Source organism: Lampris incognitus, chromosome 2, assembly GCF_029633865.1.
Source record: "Lampris incognitus isolate fLamInc1 chromosome 2, fLamInc1.hap2, whole genome shotgun sequence".
Classification (NCBI taxonomy): domain Eukaryota; kingdom Metazoa; phylum Chordata; class Actinopteri; order Lampriformes; family Lampridae; genus Lampris; species Lampris incognitus.
Genome location: NC_079212.1, coordinates 117,052,018 through 117,070,908, shown reverse-complemented (window position 1 = coordinate 117,070,908; position 18,891 = coordinate 117,052,018). Strand labels below are relative to the sequence as shown.

At 44.5% G+C, this 18,891-nt stretch overlaps 1 protein-coding gene across 1 annotated transcript in view; it reads left to right on the top strand.

Annotated features, from left to right (window-relative positions):
- The window catches only part of hcfc1a (host cell factor C1a), a 43,471-nt gene that overhangs the window by 21,546 nt on the left and 3,034 nt on the right, over positions 1-18,891 (top strand). Inside the window, exons 4-26 of the mRNA XM_056273074.1 lie at positions 719-879; positions 1,680-1,888; positions 2,235-2,319; positions 2,451-2,557; positions 2,686-2,865; positions 2,976-3,218; positions 8,531-8,679; positions 8,777-8,959; positions 9,068-9,292; positions 9,683-9,787; positions 9,898-10,114; positions 11,478-11,614; positions 11,874-12,021; positions 12,142-12,359; positions 12,461-12,599; positions 12,696-13,199; positions 16,016-16,161; positions 16,393-16,527; positions 16,713-16,920; positions 17,833-18,102; positions 18,194-18,300; positions 18,393-18,527; positions 18,621-18,806. Of these exons, the coding sequence (XP_056129049.1) occupies positions 719-879; positions 1,680-1,888; positions 2,235-2,319; positions 2,451-2,557; positions 2,686-2,865; positions 2,976-3,218; positions 8,531-8,679; positions 8,777-8,959; positions 9,068-9,292; positions 9,683-9,787; positions 9,898-10,114; positions 11,478-11,614; positions 11,874-12,021; positions 12,142-12,359; positions 12,461-12,599; positions 12,696-13,199; positions 16,016-16,161; positions 16,393-16,527; positions 16,713-16,920; positions 17,833-18,102; positions 18,194-18,300; positions 18,393-18,527; positions 18,621-18,806 (4,197 nt within the window). The remainder of the gene's footprint in view (positions 1-718; positions 880-1,679; positions 1,889-2,234; positions 2,320-2,450; positions 2,558-2,685; positions 2,866-2,975; positions 3,219-8,530; positions 8,680-8,776; positions 8,960-9,067; positions 9,293-9,682; positions 9,788-9,897; positions 10,115-11,477; positions 11,615-11,873; positions 12,022-12,141; positions 12,360-12,460; positions 12,600-12,695; positions 13,200-16,015; positions 16,162-16,392; positions 16,528-16,712; positions 16,921-17,832; positions 18,103-18,193; positions 18,301-18,392; positions 18,528-18,620; positions 18,807-18,891) is intronic.

The window sequence follows — 18,891 nt, the reverse complement described above, 5'->3', positions numbered from 1 at the left end:
CCATCGCTGACAGGAACAGTCTGATTTAATTTTAGGCTGATGATCGAAGTACTCCCATTTAAGCCACTCATTAAGTTTTGTCTGGTTGTACGTACAACCACAAACAGCATGTTGTCCTCGAGCTCCATATTGATATTTTATATGAAGGTTAGCAACTTTTATTGTCTTTTTTTTTTAAACACGAACAGCAATAGCTGGTCTGTGACACTGCTTCCGCCAAACACCGAAAGTATTACCCATAATCGTTTCCTCAGTGACCCCCCCCCCCAGGAAACTCGTGGATAAAGTGTTAAATTGGTAACTGCTGAAAGCCATGCACTCCTAGCTCTTAGCCATTCTTTATTTGAAACTAGCAAAGCCGGTTAGTCATGATTTTTTTCCTCCCCAAATTTCACGAATTTCTGCTACAGCAAATTCTGGTGGCCATTATTGGTTAACCAAGCGATTGAGTCTCAATAAAATTGCTACAATGGATTCGTTTGAGCACAATAATTGATGTATGTTATCTGAGCTCACTGTCTTTTTTGTCAATATTGTGAAATTTTTATTTAAATATCTAAAAAAAACAAAAACACTACCCTTTGTAATAGTGGCATTACTATTTAGTTATCTCGTCGAAGAATAAAACGTGGCCAGATTGTATTTTCTCTTGGTGGCATCTACTAAAGTCTCATCCTTGGATTTGTTTCATTTTGAATTCTCTTGGCTTCATTTTTAGGCCAGCAGATGGGAATGGAAAAAGTTGAAAGCAAAGAACCCCAAGAATGGACCCCCTCCTTGTCCTCGTCTTGGCCACAGTTTTTCCCTCGTGGGAAATAAATGTTACCTGTTCGGTGGACTAGCCAATGACAGTGAAGATCCCAAAAACAACATTCCCAGGTAACTGTTGGCCTAACAGGTGACATTAAGGTAATGAGAGGCATTATTGAAGAGAGTTTGTATTGATTCCGTTTCACCTCAAAGCCTTAGATGCTAGGTTAAGTTGTCAAATTGAGTGTGACTACATACTGAGTGCATCAAGTGAAGGAGTTCAAGTATCAGGGTCTTGTTCACGAGTGAGGGTAGGATGGAACGAGAGATTGACAGGCGGATGGTGCACCATCAGCAGTAATGCGGACGTTGTACCGGACCGTTGTGGTGAAGAAGGAGCTGAGCCGGAAGGCAAAGCTCTCAATTTATCAGTCAAGTCTTCGTTCCAACCCTCACCTATGGTCATGATCTTTGGGTAGTGACCGAAAGGGTGAGATCGTGGATACAAGCAGCTGAAATGAGTTTCCTCCATAGGGTGTCTGGGCTCAACCTTAGAGAAAGAGTGAGGAGTTCAGACATCCAGAGGGAGCTCAGAGTAGAGCCGCTGCTCCTTCGCGTCGAAAGGAGCCAGTTGAGGTGGTTCGGGCATCTGATTAGGATGCCTCCTGGGTGCCTTCCTTTGGAGGTTTACTGGGCACGGCCAACTGGGAGGAGACCCAGGGGTAGACCCAGAACTCACTGGAGGGGCTACATGTCCAGTCTGGCCTGGGAACGCCTTGGAATCTCCCAGCAGGAGCTGGAGGGCGTTGCTGGGGAGAGGGACATCTGGAGTGCCCTACTTAGCTTGCTGCCACCGCGACCCGACCCCGGAGAAGCGGCTGATGATGGATGAATGAATGAATGAATACATACTGAGTTTTATTTTTCAGGTACCTGAATGATCTGTATACACTGGAGCTTCGTGCAGGTTCCAGTGTAGTGGGATGGGATATACCAATCACATATGGAGTTCTGCCTCCTCCCCGTGAGAGCCACACTGCTGTGGTATACACAGAAAAGACAAGCAGGAAGTCGCGCCTGATAATCTATGGCGGAATGAGTGGCTGTCGCCTTGGTGATCTATGGACGCTTGACATTGGTAGGTTTCCTAGTTGGTCAATGAATTTTGACTCCCTTATGAGTTGATTTCTTTATAATTTTATCTGTCACTCATCTGATAACAAAGGTTATATTGAGTGAATATCTTTAAATACATATTCTCTTTTAAGTACATATTTTTTTATTTTGTCATTACAGTGGTAATGATAATCTTCAGTTTTTTTAATACATTTATTTATCTACTGTATTTCAACTTATGTCCCTGACTTTTTTAAACCTAGTAGACAAAGCATTTAATTGCCAACAACTACTGCTACTGTGCTGTACTATTACTCTGCACTTGACAGACTTTGTTATATTTTCACCATTTGTATTTTTTTTCCCAGACACCCTGACTTGGAATAAACCTTCAGTAAGTGGCACAGCACCCCTCCCAAGGAGTCTACACTCTGCCACCACCATCACAAACAAGTGAGGGAACTGCTGGAAGCTTAGAGCCATAATAGCCTGAATGCTGGAAATTTGCGTTGTTTCGGTTGCCTTGAACAAGCTGTGCTGATGTTGGCAGTACCTCAATGTTGTTTCGCTCTACCACATTGCAGGATGTACGTTTTTGGCGGATGGGTTCCCCTTGTAATGGATGATGTGAAGGTAGCCACACATGAGAAGGAGTGGAAGTGCACAAACACGTTGGCCTGCTTAAATCTTGGTTTGTTTGTTGTTGTTGTTTTTTTAATGTTATTTGATCAGTCAGATTTCATCTTGTTAAATTTGTAATAAAAATTTTTATTTCCCTATAATTATTGTATAATCTTTTTATTTTGTTCTTCTTTTAAGACACCATGTGTTGGGAGACAGTGTTAATGGATACTCTTGAGGACAGCATCCCCAGGGCCCGTGCAGGCCATTGCGCCGTTGCCATTAACTCTAGACTATATGTCTGGAGTGGTCGTGATGGTTACCGGAAAGCTTGGAACAATCAAGTCTGCTGTAAAGACCTCTGGTACCTTGAAACTGGTGGGTGTGCTGAAGAAAGATTTTCAAGCCAGTGGGAGTTGTAAATACAGCTGAGGTTGTTGAGTAGTGGCTACAAAATTGGTGTTGACTTTTATGCCTTGTCTCCACAGAACGACCACATGCCCCTGCGAGGGTGCAGTTAGTCCGTGCCAACACCAACTCTCTAGAGGTGAGCTGGGGAGCCTTGTCCACTGCAGACACCTACCTGCTTCAACTGCAGAAATATGACATCCCAGCAGCAACCCCTGCTGCAACCTCACCTGCCTTGAGTTCCCCATCGCTCCCTGGGAACTCTCCCAAGAGCCCTGCCCCAGCAGCTGCAGCACCTGCTGCTCAGAACCTACCACAGACAGGTATCACTGTGTGTCTTTGTGCATGCTCATAATCCAGGTAAGGGAATCACAGAAAGTTGAATCAATTAATCTGGACACAACGTTTATTGAGAGAAACGTTTCATCACTCATCTGAGTGACGTCTTCAGTTTCAACTGACTGAAGGTATCCCCAACTTTATAAACAATACAGTGGCATAACGACCGAAAACAATGATCGGTTTCATATGCAAATTACCCTGACCGCTAGAGTAAAGAGAGTTACAATGGCCATGTGTACTATTTATCAAATCTGAACCAATGGCTAGGTGGTGTCCCTGGATAAGCCATCAGAGGGCTAGGTGGTGCCCCTGGTTAGGACATTACAGGGCTCTGATGTCTTATCACCTAGCCATTAGTTCAGATTTGTGGATGTCACCTGGGTTAAAATTAAATCTCAGGACATACCGCATTTCACTGACCACATTAACTCTGTGGACAACCACATGAAGTTCTTAGACTGTGAAATGGCAATTGGTGATGGGGGACATTTAATTGTTGATGTTCATCGTAAACCAGTGCTTCTCAAAGTGTGTGGTCCCACCCCCACCCCCGGGGCACAGAGGCATGACAGAGGGGGGGTGCGTGACCTGAGGGGAATGTAGTGTGGAACTGCTATTTTGACGTCGAAATCTTTTTCATGGCAGAACAAGCAACAAAACGTGCTTTCATGAGACAGAGTCTGTAGGTTAACAGAATGGAGAGATATTTGACAGGGACTAAGAAAAAGATAGGCGATGCTTCCGAGACGGATAAGACAAAGTGCTTAGATGACGAAAATATGACGAAGCCTATCTTGCTGTTGGGTTCACAGTGAATGTGGTGGGAGATGAGGAGAGACCAGTGCATATTTTATGTCTGAAAACTCTGGCAGCTGATAGTATGAGACCAAGCAGATTAAGAAGACACTTAGAGACATTACACCCCAGTCACGTCAATAAACCACTCGAGTTCTTTCAGAGAAAACTTGGTGCATACCGTCAGCAGGAACATTGCTTTGTAAAAGCTGCATTAGTGAACGACAAAGCACTAATAGCATCATACAAAGTCGCATGCAAAATTGCTCAGTGCAAGAGCCCACACAAATAGCAGCGGAGCTTGTACTTCCCGCGGCTTTAGATATGGTGTCAATCATGTTTGATGAGACAAATGCTGCAAAATTGAAAGCTGTCCCTCTGTACAATGATACAGTTGCAAGACATACACTCACTGGCCACTTTATTAGGTACACCTTGCTAGCACCGGGTTGGACCCCCTTTTGCCTTCAGAACTGCCTTAATCCTTCGTGGCATAGATTCAACAAGGTACTGGAAACATTCCTCAGAGAGTTTGGTCCATATTGACATGATAGCATCACGCAGTTGCTGCAGATTTGTCGGCTGCACATCCATGATGCGAATCTCCCGGTCCACCACATCCCAAAGGTGCTCTATTGGATTGAGATCTGGTGACTGTGGAGGCCATTTGAGTACAGTGAACTCATTGTCATGTTCAAGAAACCAGTCTGAGATGATTCGAGCTTTATGACATGGCACGTTATCCTGCTGGAAGTAGCCATCAGAAGATGGGAACACTGTGGTCATAAAGGGATGGACATGGTCAGCAACAATACTCAGGTAGGCTGTGGCGTTGACACGATGCTCAATTCGTACTAAGGGGCCCAAAGTGTGCCAAGAAAATACCCCCCACACCATTACACCACCACCACCAGCCTGAACCGTTGATATAAGGCAGGATGGATCCATGCTTTCATGTTGTTGACGCCAAATTCTGACCCTACCATCCGAATGTCACAGCAGAAATCGAGACTCATCAAACCAGGCAATGTTTTTCCAATCTTCTATTGTCCAATTTTGGTGAGCCTGTGCGAATTGTAGCCTCAGTTTCCTGTTCTTAGCTGACAGGAGTAGCACCCGGTGTGGTCTTCTGCTGCTGTAGCCCATCTGCCTCAAGGTTCGACGTGTTGTGCGTTCAGAGATGCTCTTCTGCATACCTCAGTTGTAATGAGTGGTTATTTGAGTTACTGTTGCCTTTCTATCAGCTCGAACCAGTCTGGCCATTCTCCTCTGACCCCTGGCATCAACAAGGCATTTTCGCCCACAGAACTGCCGCTCACTGGATATTTTCTCTTTTTCGGACCATTCTCTGTAAACCCTAGAGATGGTTGTGCGTGAAAATCCCAGTAGATCAGCAGTTTCTGAAATACTCAGGCCAGCCCGTCTGGCACCAACAACCATGCCACGTTCAAAGTCACTTAAATCACCTTTCTTCCCCATTCTGATGCTCGGTTTGAACTGCAGCAGATCGTCTTGACCATGTCTACATGCCTAAATGCACTGAGTTGCTGCCATGTGATTGGCTGATTAGAAATTTGCGTTAACGAGCAGTTGGACAGGTGTGCCTAATAAAGTGGCCGGTGAGTGTATATGCGACATCTCAAATGACCTTGGAAGAACAACTCATTGAAAAACTGAAAGAAAAAAACATTTCGCCTTACAAGTGGACATGGCTACTGACAGCAATAAAGACTGCTTGTTTATTGCTTATGTTTGCTTTGTCACGTCAGAGTCACTGTGTGAGGATTTGCTGTTTTGCAAGTAAGTCCCAAGTAGAGCGACAGTTGATGAGCTCTTTAGGGTTCTTGACTGTTACCTGATAGAACGTGGGCTGAACTGCAAGAACTGTGCAGGCGTTTGCATGGATGGTGCACAGACCATGGCAGGGAAAACGAAGGGATCGCAGGCACTACTCAAGAGGGTCTTGCCAAATGTGCAATGGAAGCACTGTGTCATAAACAAAGAAGCGCTAGCATCAAGACAGATTAGCCCTGACCTAAACGAGGTTTTGACTGATGTTGTTAGCATGGTCAATTTCATCAAAACAAGATTTGAGAATACGGCTGTTCTCTGCACTTTGTGAGGAGATGGGAGATGAACATTCATCTATGTTGTTTCACAACAAGTCTAGGTGGTTCTCGTGAGGTAAAGCGTTGTCATAAGTCTTTGAGCTCAGAGAGGAAATTCGGGTGTTTCTGGAGGAGGAGCGTATGCATGAAGTTGCAAGAAAGTTTAGTGATGAACAATTTCTGATGAAACTGACCTATCTCAGCGATATATTTGGAAAGCTGGATGAATTAAATCTTCAGTTTTAAGGCAGAGACAAGCCACGTTCCTCACCTGGCAGACAAGATCAGTGCATTCACTTGAAAGCTTGAGATGTGGGGCAGGCGACTTGATCAAGGAAATACTGATTTATTTGAGAATCTGAGTGAATTTGTTGAAACCAGTGATTCTGGAGCCACCACAGTGATTTCATGTCGTAAGGAGAACATCTCTTACCTGAGAGGATTCTTTTAAAAATACTTCCCACACAACAGTACTCAGTGTGACTGGGTGACAGAGCCCATTCAGTGCAGCAGCACCTGCTGATTTCAGCTCTGCTGAAGAGGACCAGTTCATCGAGATGACATCTGACTCCACCCTGAGGCTGAGCTTTACAGCTCAGACACTGAGTGAATTCTGGCTTGGTGTGGAGAGGGAGTATTCACTCATAGGACAGAGGGCTGTGGGCATTCTGCTTCCCTTCGCCACATCCTATCTCTGTGACATGGGCTTTTCTGCTGTTGCCTCAATTAAAACAAAGTACAGATCTAAGCTCAACATTGAGCATGACTTGAGAGTGGCAGTATAAAGTCTCCAACTCCATTTTGAAAAGATGTGCAGTGCAAAACAGGCTCATTGCAGCCACTAATGCAGTGATAAGACTTGAGCTCTTACAAAATGACTTGCTCATTGTTTTAATCAAATATCTGCATTTGTTCTTTTTTTGCACAGATTGAACTTTGTTATTGTTCTAGCGAAGTGATTTTTAAATTTTATTTCGTTTTTCTGTTTTTGAAAAAGCACACAGACTAATGGAGCAATCCAGTGATAAATGTCACAAAAAGAGGTTTGATAAAGTTGAAGTGGAACTTGGCGTTTGATATTTTTACAACAGAAATTACTGAAATAAAAGTAAAAGGAATGTTCATGACCTTGATGTTATGTAAATAAAGTTAAACTTGGCCCATATTGTCACCATTTTGTTGGGGCTGGGGGCATGAAAATGTTTCTTCCTCCAAAGGGGGACATGACAGTAAAAGTTTGAGAACCACTGCTGTAAACCAACACATACTGATCTGAACTCAAAGTTTGATTCTCATCATCCACTGGACTACAAACTAGAAGTCATCAGGACACTGTACCACCAAGCTGACAATATCCCCACCGACACAGCGGCCAGGGAAGGGGAGAAATCCCACATTAAACAGGCCCTGGTTAAGTGTGGTAATCCTAACTGGATTGTCAAAGCCAAGGAGATGCCCAAACAGTGCACCAGCTGATCGAAGAGAGAAGGACAATAGCTGTCTAAGCGTAAACCAGTGGTGATTCTGTATGTGGCGGGAGTGTCGCAAAAGTTGAGACACATATTTTCCAAACATCGCATCCCAGTTGCTTTCAAACCTCAGAATACGCTGTGCTAGAAATTGGTCCACCCAAGGATCGGGTCCCCCAGCACAAACAGGGCAATATAGTGTATGTTGTTAAGTGCCGGGAGGATTGCCATGATTTGTATATTGGGGAAACCAAACAGACGCTGGCCAAGAGGATAGCACAACACAGAAGAGCTAACACATCTGGCCAGTTTACACCCATCCTCAGGCCAGTGGCCACTCTTTCAAGGATAAGGATGTGCATCTCTTTGATAGGGAGAAACGCTCGTTTGAACGGGGAGTCAAAGACACCATCTATGTGAAGAGGGAATGACCAAACCTGAAACGGGGGGGACTAAGTACATCCGTCGCCATTTTACAATGCTGTGATTGCAACTATTCCCGAATCCTTTGTGAATAGTACACATTGTCATTGTAACGCTAGTCAGGGTAATTTGCATACGAAACCGATCGTTTTTGTTTGTTATGCCACTGTATTGTTTGTAAGGGTGGGGATACCTGCAGTCAGTTGAGACTGAAGCAGTCACTTAGATGAGTGATGAAACATTTCTCTCAATAAATGTTGTGTCCAGATGAACTGATTCAACTTTACGTGACTGATAACCAATGCTTCCTCTCCCTCAGCATCTTGTTCGTCCTAATCATCACATCAGTTAATCTTATTAGCTGAGTAAATCATTAAGTATCCACTATATGAAACCACTCATTGTTATGGTGGGTATTGATGGAATGGTTTGCCTGTATGTCCAATTATCTTTCACGCTTGGCACATTGTCTATGGATTTGGTCCTCTGTCTTTGCAGCTATCCTGAAGGTTGCAGCGCCTCAGTCTGCCACTGGTACCTCTATCGTCACCGTCCGCCCCAACCAGGCAGGAAAGTCCCCTGTCACTGTGACATCACTTCCTCCAGGTGTCCGGATGGTAGTGCCTGCTCAGACCACCCAAGGATCTGTAAGAGTAATAGAGCATTCTTTGACCACTTATAAAGACAACACATGGGTTATGAAAAGGTCAAAGCTGCTCAATTTTCTATGTTTCCTTTATTCAGGCAATCGGTAGCAGCCCTCAAATGAGTGGCATGGCAGCTTTAGCTGCTGCTGCTGCAGCTACACAGAAGATCCCGCCCTCCTCTGCAGGCACTGTGCTCAATGTTCCTGCAGGTGCCACCATTCTTAAAACAGTTGCTGTTTCCCCAGGCACAACCACAGTCAAAGTGGCCCCTCAAGTCATGGTACAGACCTTTATGAAGTGTTCATTTTTATTCTTGTATGTGGTTCACTCTGCTTTCTGTCACGAGTCATTTATCAAGATTAACTGAAAAATAATGTTTTGTTTGCAGGTGAGTAACCCAGCCACACGGATGCTGAAGACTGCGGCAGCCCAGGTGGGCACAGCCACTGTGTCCTCCCCCACCACCCCCACAAGACCAATCATCACTGTGCACAAGTCTGGTACAGTCACCGTTGCCCAGCAGGCCCAGGTGGTAACCACCGTTGTAGGAGGAGTCACCAAGACTATCACCTTGGTCAAGAGCCCCCTCACCATGGGCAGCAGTGGTACTCTGGTAAGGAACAGGACTCGGGGTGACTTGAGTGTTTGAAGCTGGTACTGATATCTCATCCTGTTCTTGCACGCATATTGTAAGTCAAAGGGTCTGTGAAACCCACTTAAGTCACACACAAGTGTGACTTGTTTTTTTTTAGATGTAATCTGTCTTCTCAAAAGACAGAACTTGATTGCCAATTGAATGAAGAAAGAAAAAGATGGCCCACTGATGGAGCACTCTTCTAAGAAAACAAAGGGCATGACTTCATTGATCTGCATGACTGTTAGTTAGGGTTGAAATAATGCACAGAGCCACTGGATCAGTGGTCCACCTGCCCCATTCAGCCCCCGATGCTGTCCGATGTTCTCTGGTGACTCATAAACTTGAGTCTCTCTCCTATGTCAGCAGATCTCCAACCTTGGCAAGATGATGTCTGTGGTACAAACCAAGCCAGTGCAGACATCAGCTGTTACAGGCCAGGCTTCCACTAACCCTCTCACACAGATCATACAGGTCAGCTATCTGCATGAGTGCAGGAAAACAGGAGATAGCTTAAACCTCCTGAGACAGGCACTAGAAACCTTTTATCCAATGGGTTCTATAACCTACATCTCTCTCCTCAGACCAAGGGTCCTCTCCCAGCCGGCACCATCCTAAAGCTAGTGACCTCCGCAGATGGGAAGCCTACCACCATTATCACCACCTCCCAGGCAGGAGGCACAGGAAACAAGCCCACTATCCTCAACATCAGTGGCATGTCCCCTACAACCACCAAGCAGGGCACCACCATCATTAAGACCATCCCCATGTCAGCCATCATGACACAGCCAGGAGCTACAGGTCTGAACTCAACCTCAGCCTATTAAAATTACACATGGCCTCAAAAATGTTGCTCTTAGCATGTAAGGATAGCAGTGTAACTCAGATCTGGGTCAACTAGTATTTACAAATAATTCCCCTTGTTGGTTTAACTTATTTGGAAATTGATAGTGTTTGCTGCTATGGGACAATTCAAATAATGTTTGGTAAATTGACTTATCTTTAAGGTCCCCATTGTGTTATTGTATGCTGCAAGTTCTACCCATTTGGTACTCCGACTAGATAAAAACAAATGAACTAATACTATCTATACCAGTTAAAGTGTAATGACATTTGTCTCAGGACTAGAGATGTCAAAGAATGAGATTTTCATGGTACAGTTATAGTCTGAGGGGAAAAATCAGTTTTAATGTTTTTTGGGGGAGGCAAGTTATTATTCAACACTATAGAGGACAAAAGACACAAGCATGTAATAATTAAACGGTTATTGTGTTTTTCACAACATTGTTTTGGTCCTGTAAATAGCGCACGCAAACCTACTTTTTTTGAAAACTTAAAGCCTAAATGCACTGGGAAAATGTGGGTTCATTTAATAATTCACTGTAACTGCCTTTTTGAACAAAACAGTCACAAGCTGCAGGGCCTCTTTTTCTGCATCATCTATCTAGTTCAGAGGTGGCTAACCATGTGTCATGGAGAGCCATGTGTATGCAGGTTTTCATTCCAGCTGGACTCCACACCAGGTGATTTCACTGATCAGCAACCTTCAACCAAAGAGGAAGAATGTATCAGTGAAATCACCTGGTGTGGAGTCGGGTTGGAATGAAAACCTGTATACACATGGCTCTCCATGGCCATGGTTAGCCACTGCTGATCTAATTGATTTTTATAGTGTAATGTTTGGCTAATGGTACTTAGAAATCGTTTATGGTGGGGAAATGGAAAAGTACAGAACGTTACATACCCAGACTTACAGTGCATTCCTCTCCTCTCTTGGAGGTATTGCAAGTTCTTCACTTGTCAATAGTAATAAGTGTATTTACTTTAATACCATTGCCAATGGATGGACTGATAGCAAGAACGAATTATAGGAAAAATGTTAGTTTAGCTAGTTTAGCTCATGTTTGTTGTAGGGCTAGCCAGCCAGGAATACCACACACACAAACATAGGACTCACTCATGAGAGGAGTCTTTACTTGAAGAGCACAAGGCTCACTGAATGCTGTAGCTAGATATTGTAGCTTCTAAAATGCTTGCGGTTTGGAAACCGCAGCATATTATTAAAACTAGTTACTCAACATTCCTATTCGGGACCAATTTTGATGATAAACAACAAAACCAAATTCATCCCAGACGTGCACTCTAACTTTTTATTTCTGGGCAGGTGTTACCAGCAGCGCAGGAATGAAGACACCCATCACCATCCTGACCACAAAAATGATGACCACTGGTACCCCTGGCAAAATCATCACTGCTGTACCAAAACTTGGCACTGCCACTGGCCAGCAGGGATTGACACAGGTGCACATAATCTTTTAATATGAATAGACAAAGTAATGATTCTAGTTGTATGTTTCATAATTAGAAGTTGCAATACTTGTTGTCAGGTTTCCAATAGGTCATCTGTGTTGCCCATTTATGTAGCTGCTGAGAGACCAGCGCACGTTAGGTCAAATCTGGATGTATTCTGTTTTACATTTGTTGTAATGCAGTGTCTTACATCCTGTTTTGTTTTGTTTTTTTGCTCCAATCAGTCATGTTTGTTTTTGTTTATATTTAGGTGGTCTTGAAGGGTGCCCCTGGGCAACCAGGAACTATTTTGCGCACTGTGCCAATGAGCACAGTGGGAGGAGTTCGACTCGTTACACCAGTGACAGTGTCTGCTGTCAAGCCCACTGTCACCACCCTGGTTGTCAAAGGAACAACTGGTAAAATTGAAAATGTCTTCATGATTCCTTATTGGGTGACAATACCAAAATGAATTGTGTTTTATATATTGTCTGGGTTATGTGCTTCACCCATCGTAACAGCATCTGTATCCCCTTCAGGTGTCACCACTCTGGGGACAGTTACTGGCACCGTCTCCACCAGCCTGGCAGGGGGTAGTGTTGCCAGTGCCAACGCATCTCTGGCCACCCCCATCACCACACTTGGCACCATCGCCACACTGTCCAGCCAGGTCATCAACCCCACTGCCATTACTGTGTCAGCTGCACAGACCAGCCTGACTTCAGCCTCTACACTACCCTCTACCATCACTGTGCAGGTAAGTCCAGTAATTTGTTTTTGCAATCGACTCTTCACATTGCAAGTGTGAAAATGTTCTGAGGGATGGAAGCTGCTAAATTTTCCCTCCTCATCCCCCAGAATCAGCCTACCCAGGTCACTCTGATCACCACCCCCAGTGGGGTGGAGGCCCAGCCAGTGCAAGATCTTCCCGTTTCCATCCTCGCCTCCCCAACTTCTGAGCAGCCCAGCTCCACCGAGGCAGGAGGAGCTGGGGAAGGTTCTGGTACTGTCACTCTGGTCTGCTCTAACCCACCCTGTGAGACCCACGAAACGGGCACCACTAATACCGCCACCACCTCCTCTGCCACCATAGGGGCCGGACAGGTTTGCTCCAACCCTCCCTGTGAGACCCACGAGACAGGCACCACAAACACAGCTACGACTGCATCAGCTAACATGTCTGCGCTACGCGTGTGTTCCAACCCACCATGCGAGACTCATGAAACCGGAACAACAAACACAGCTACCACCGCCTCAGCCAGCATAGGGGGGGTTCAACAGGTGTGCTCCAACCCACCCTGTGAGACGCATGTGACAGGCACCACCAATACCTCTACCCAGGCATCTTCAAGCATGGGAACAGGCCAGACAGAGACCGTGCAGAGGGTGTGCTCCAACCCACCCTGTGAAACACATGAGACGGGCACCACCAACACCCCTTCAACAGCCACTGCCAGCATGGGAGCGGACCAGAATAGCACAGCGATGGGAACAGTCCAGAGAGTCTGCTCCAATCCCCCCTGTGAAACCCATGAGACCGGGACCACCAACACAGCTACCACTGCCACCTGCAACATGGAAACTGGCGAGGGCACAGGTACACCCACCATGATGCAGTTTAGCAGGATATGATGTGTGTCATGTCATGTATGACAGCTCACTGCACCAACAGACAAGTTTGCACTGTGTTTGGCTGCCAGGCTGTTTAAAGACAGGGTCTTTAACTGCAATATTAGGTGGTTGGTTTTATCTTATTAATGTTTCATAGCTGTATCCACTTGAAGTACTTATGAAGTGTCATGAAAATGAAATGTTGCCCATCACTCAATGCCATATTTTGAGTTTTTCTTGTAAGTGCATTTCTGCCATTGAACTCATTTGAAACGGCATGGCAAGACTTTTGAACATTTAAAGGCAAATAAGAATGCCCACTTAAAAGATTTTACTTAAGTGTGATTCACCCAGATTAACAAATAGTGGATTTTGCTGGATCAGTGGACCTCAAAAGCAAGGTGGACTCTTGAGTTCCCATGCATTCTGGCTTGCTAGGGTACAACTGTTTTACTTCAGAATACTTACCCCATTCATGTAAACATGAAGCAAAATCGAAATCCAATGAAGAAAAAAAAACTGCATAATTTGTGGTCCATTGCATATTAATATATTAACATTTTAATATAACATAATATATATTAATATATTAATATTTGTTTAACTTGCATGGAAAAAGTAAGCTTAAACACATGACTTTGCCAGGGTTCCCATGCATCCTGGACAACATGGAAATTTATAGACTAGTGTTCTAGTCATGGAGAAAATCAGCAAAATTATAAAATTGATGAAGTGTGCTGTAAATATTTTTGCAGTCATAGAAAATTGTGAAGTCGGATAATTGCAATTGAAATGGCATATCTTTTGCGTAATTTTTAGCTGAGATCGTATATATTTTTTGCTGCTGAGATTGTACATCAGCACTCAAAGTTTGGATGAGTAGAGTATGTTAAATGACCAGCTAAAAGTTGCACCGTCCATTTAAGTCATGAATATAACCCCGAGTTGGCCCCGACCGAGTGATTCTTCTCGATCGTGGGAAGTTTGCACTGGTTTCAGATTCAAATCACTTGCCTCATGTTTGAGCCTTTACCTGTCCAAGCTGTCACAAATATATCAAACATTTTTTTTTTATTATTATTATTTTTTTACTGGAATCTTGACAAGTCTGAGCCTGCTTGTCCGTCACTGTAATCTGTGAGTCAGTCATTAAATGTGTGATGCTTAGTCCTTTCCCAATTGGTTAAGACTGTAAAAGTACTCTACTGTGTCCCCAGCTTGAGAGACTGTTGAGGCTTCCACTATACTGAATAATGTGACCTTCCGTGAGCATCAGCTGTCATCTGTATCCTAGCAAAAGTCATGAAAAATGTTATTTACACTACCGTTCAAAAGTTTGGGATCACCCAAACAATTTTGTGTTTTCCATGAAAAGTCACACTTATTCACCACCATATGTTGTGAAATGAATAGAAAATAGAGTCAAGACATTGACAAGGTTAGAAATAATGATTTGTATTTGAAATAAGATTTTTTTTACATCAAACTTTGCTTTCGTCAAAGAATCCTCCATTTGCAGCAATTACAGCATTGCAGACCTTTGGCATTCTAGCTGTTAATTTGTTGAGGTAATCTGGAGAAATTGCACCCCACGCTTCCAGAAGCAGCTCCCACAAGTTGGATTGGTTGGATGGGCACTTCTTTGAGCAGATTGAGTTTCTGGAGCATCACATTTGTGGGGTCAATTAAACGCTCAAAATGGCCAGAATAAGAGAACTTTCATCTGAAACTCGACAGTCTATTCTTGTTCTTAGAAATGAAGGCTATTCCATGCGAGAAATTGCTAAGAAATTGAAGATTTCCTACACCGGTGTGTACTACTCCCTTCAGAGGACAGCACAAACAGGCTCTAACCAGAGTAGAAAAAGAAGTGGGAGGCCGCGTTGCACAACTGAGCAAGAAGATAAGTACATTAGAGTCTCTAGTTTGAGAAACAGACGCCTCACAGGTCCCCAACTGGCATCTTCATTAAATAGTACCTGTTAGAGCCTGTTTGTGCTGTCCTCTGAAGGGAGTAGTACACACCGGTGTAGGAAATCTTCAATTTCTTAGCAATTTCTCGCATGGAATAGCCTTCATTTCTAAGAACAAGAATAGACTGTCGAGTTTCAGATGAAAGTTCTCTTTTTCTGGCCATTTTGAGCGTTTAATTGACCCCACAAATGTGATGCTCCAGAAACTCAATCTGCTCAAAGAAGTGCCCATCCAACCAATCCAACTTGTGGGAGCTGCTTCTGGAAGTGTGGGGTGCAATTTCTCCAGATTACCTCAACAAATTAACAGCTAGAATGCCAAAGGTCTGCAATGCTGTAATTGCTGCAAATGGAGGATTCTTTGACGAAAGCAAAGTTTGATGTAAAAAAAATCTTATTTCAAATACAAATCATTATTTCTAACCTTGTCAATGTCTTGACTCTATTTTCTATTCATTTCACAACATATGGTGGTGAATAAGTGTGACTTTTCATGGAAAACACAAAATTGTTTGGGTGATCCCAAACTTTTGAACGGTAGTGTAAGTTCTGGAGTTTTGTTTTTGTTTTTTTGGGGGGGGGCTCTGACTGAGACGACCACTTGGCAGTAATTTTGGTATGATTTAATGTTGATCATTTTTGTTATAAAGAAGGGAAACTATATAAATATACTTCAGGTCTTTTGTTCAGGAAAAAAAAAATCCCCATTTTGCTTGTAACTCGCCAGATGACATAAAGTAGACACTTGGAGTTTGTGTATTGATTTTCTCAATCGGATGTAAACAAGAAAAAAAAACACACACACTGATGGCTTTTTGTTCATAAGCAGCCCAGCAGACTGAAGAGGGAGCAGATGGTACCAGCAGTTCGGAGGTGGTCTCTACCGCAGTTTCAGGAACCAGCTTAGCCACCACCCAAGGCAGGGCCATTACTACTGTCACCCAGTCCACACCAGCGCCTGGACCCTCTGTACCTGTAAGAGCTCCACTTGCTGCCAGCAATGCCACACTGTCTGAAAGCAGTCAAGTTGTTGTGTATTAAATGCATACTTTGTTGAATAACTTCATCATCACACAAAGCTATTTGTATGGGGTTCCTGTCATAAGACTGCCTTCCAAAAAGCACAGTTCAAAAGAAAGGTGAAGGTTAGAGGATGTTTCTATTTTTGTCTAAAATCCCCTCTTAAGATTTTCCATTCTTTTTCAGTCTATTTCATCAATCACAGAGGGGGCAAATTCTGCTACCAGTTCAACAGAGGAGCCCATGCAGACTGATGATGCTGTATCGGCAGAAGCTGCTTCTGCAGAGGAGGGCGCCACAGCTATGGAGACACAAGCAGAGGTATAGCAAGTAGCACAAGAACCTCCAAAGTGCCTTAGAAGTTCCATAGAATTCAACAATTCACATTTCCTATTAACTAACATTAAAACCTCTTTAAAGCATGAGAACTAAGCATCTTGCGTTTGATGTAAACTCTGCTGCTCTATATGACCAAATGATTGAACTGCTGTTATTTGTGCAACCAGGGAGAGGCAGCGACTGCTGCTGCCTTGAATCTGCCCTCAGAGCTGATGTCTGAGGGCCAGGGAGCCACCCTGATGGTAACGGGGCTTTCTGATGAGGAGCTGGCTGTGACGGCAGCAGCAGAGGCAGCAGCCCAAGCAGCTGCCACTGAAGAAGCCCAGGCCTTGGCTATCCAAGCTGTCCTCCAAGCAGCACAGCAAGCCGTCATGAGTGAGTTATAATGACCATAGCCTGGCACAGCCACATCATTCTCCTCACATTGAACTTTGTTTTAAACCAGTGCTAGTACACATCAGAGCAGAAACTTGGCTTGAGTTGAATAAGAATTAAAATGGATTTAACAGTGAGACAAACATTTTCCACCAAACATTAATGAGGTGTTTGAAAATAAAAGAGAGTAATTAAGACCCCCCCCCCCAAAAAAAGGTAGGGTGGTGATGGGCAATAACTACGTGCATATTACCAAGTGTTTGCTTTTAAACATGGGCCTGTCTTGGGCAAAGTAAACTGGCTGTCAAAGTTGACTGTCTCCTAGTTCTGGTGATCGCTATTAGCTGCTTTTTACCCATAAAACATCAACTCAGCTGGAATACACCAACCTTACCAAGATTGGTCCCTGTTCATTAAGTTCTTGTTGATGCGGGGCGTCCGGGTAGCGTAGCGGTCTATTCTGTTACCTACCAACATGGGGATCACTGGTTCGAATCCCTGTGTTACTTCGGGCTTGGTCAGGCGTCCCTACAGACACAATTGGCTGTGTCTGCGGGTGGGAAGCCGGAAGTGCGTATGTGTCCTAGTCGCTGCACTAGCATCTCCTCTGGTCGGTCGGGGCACCTGTTCCAGGTGGAGGGGGAACTGAGGGGAATAGTGTGATCCTCCCACGCGCTACGTCCCCCTGGTGAAACTCCTCACTATCAAGTGAAAAGAAGCGGCTGGTGACTCCACATGTATCAGAGGAGACATAGTCTGCGGCCCTCCCCGGATCAGCAGAGGGGGTGGAGCAGGGACCGGGACGGCTCGGTAGAGTGGGGTAATTGGTCAGATACAATTGGGGAGAAAAGGGGGAGGGGTTCTTGTTGATGTGTTTGCGCCTCAGAGTTTTCTGCATTGTCGACCCTACAGATGAGGGAGATCCCAGTGGAGAGAGTCAGCAGCCTGCCAACATCCCTATTGTGTTGACCCAGCTGGCTGCTCTGGTCCAGCAGCAACAGCAGCTGCAGGAGGCTCATGCTGCCTCTCAGCAGGAGAGTGTTGATGCAAGCCTGCCCACTGAGGGCCTTGCTCCAGCTGACAGCCTCAACGACCCCTCAGTAGAGAGCAATGGACACAACGAGATGGCTGCTGCAGTAACCAGCGCTGTGGCATCACTGATGCCGAGTACCACGGCTGAGAGTAAGACCAAAAGCTTCTTGTCTCAATACAGTGGGGCTTAGTTTGTGCAGATATTAGACTAATTTCCTAAACTCTCATTTAAACTACACAGCCCTTGCCCCATCAAGCACATTTGCACCCGCTCTATCGGTGGCTAGTCCTGCAAAGCTTCAAGCTGCTGCTACACTAGCAGAGGTGGCCAATGGCATCGAAGGAGGAGTAAGTCATCCAATTTTCTCTAATCATCTGGCTGGATTATTCAAATCAGCTTGCAATATAATGACACATTCCAATTTATCTTATTTTGACAGAAACAACCCCCTCAGCCAGCCCCTGTGAAGCCTGCCGTTAAAAAAGAGAACCAATGGTTCGATGTTGGAATTGTCAAGGTGACAAATATGGTTGTCACTCACTTTTATGTGCCAGGAGATGACTCTCAAGGAGATGTGAGTGTCATGGGTTGCTCCTTCATTAAACACTCTTATGACTGGATCCTAGTGTTTCCTACTGCACCTCTAACCATATTATTTATATGGTAGGATGACTCTGGCATAATGCCAGACTACAGCCAGATGAAGAAAATGGAGCTGCAGCCTGGCACTGCCTATAAATTCCGTGTTGCCGGAATCAATGCGTGTGGTCGTGGGACCTTCTCTGAGATCTCCGCTTTCAAGACTTGCTTGCCAGGGTTCCCGGGGGCACCTTGTGCCATCAAAATCAGTAAGGTAAACAAGCTAGTAAGGCCTTTTATGTTGTCATGTTTCATGAGGTGTGGAAATCCCAGAGAACAGCCTCTGGTATTCTCTGGCC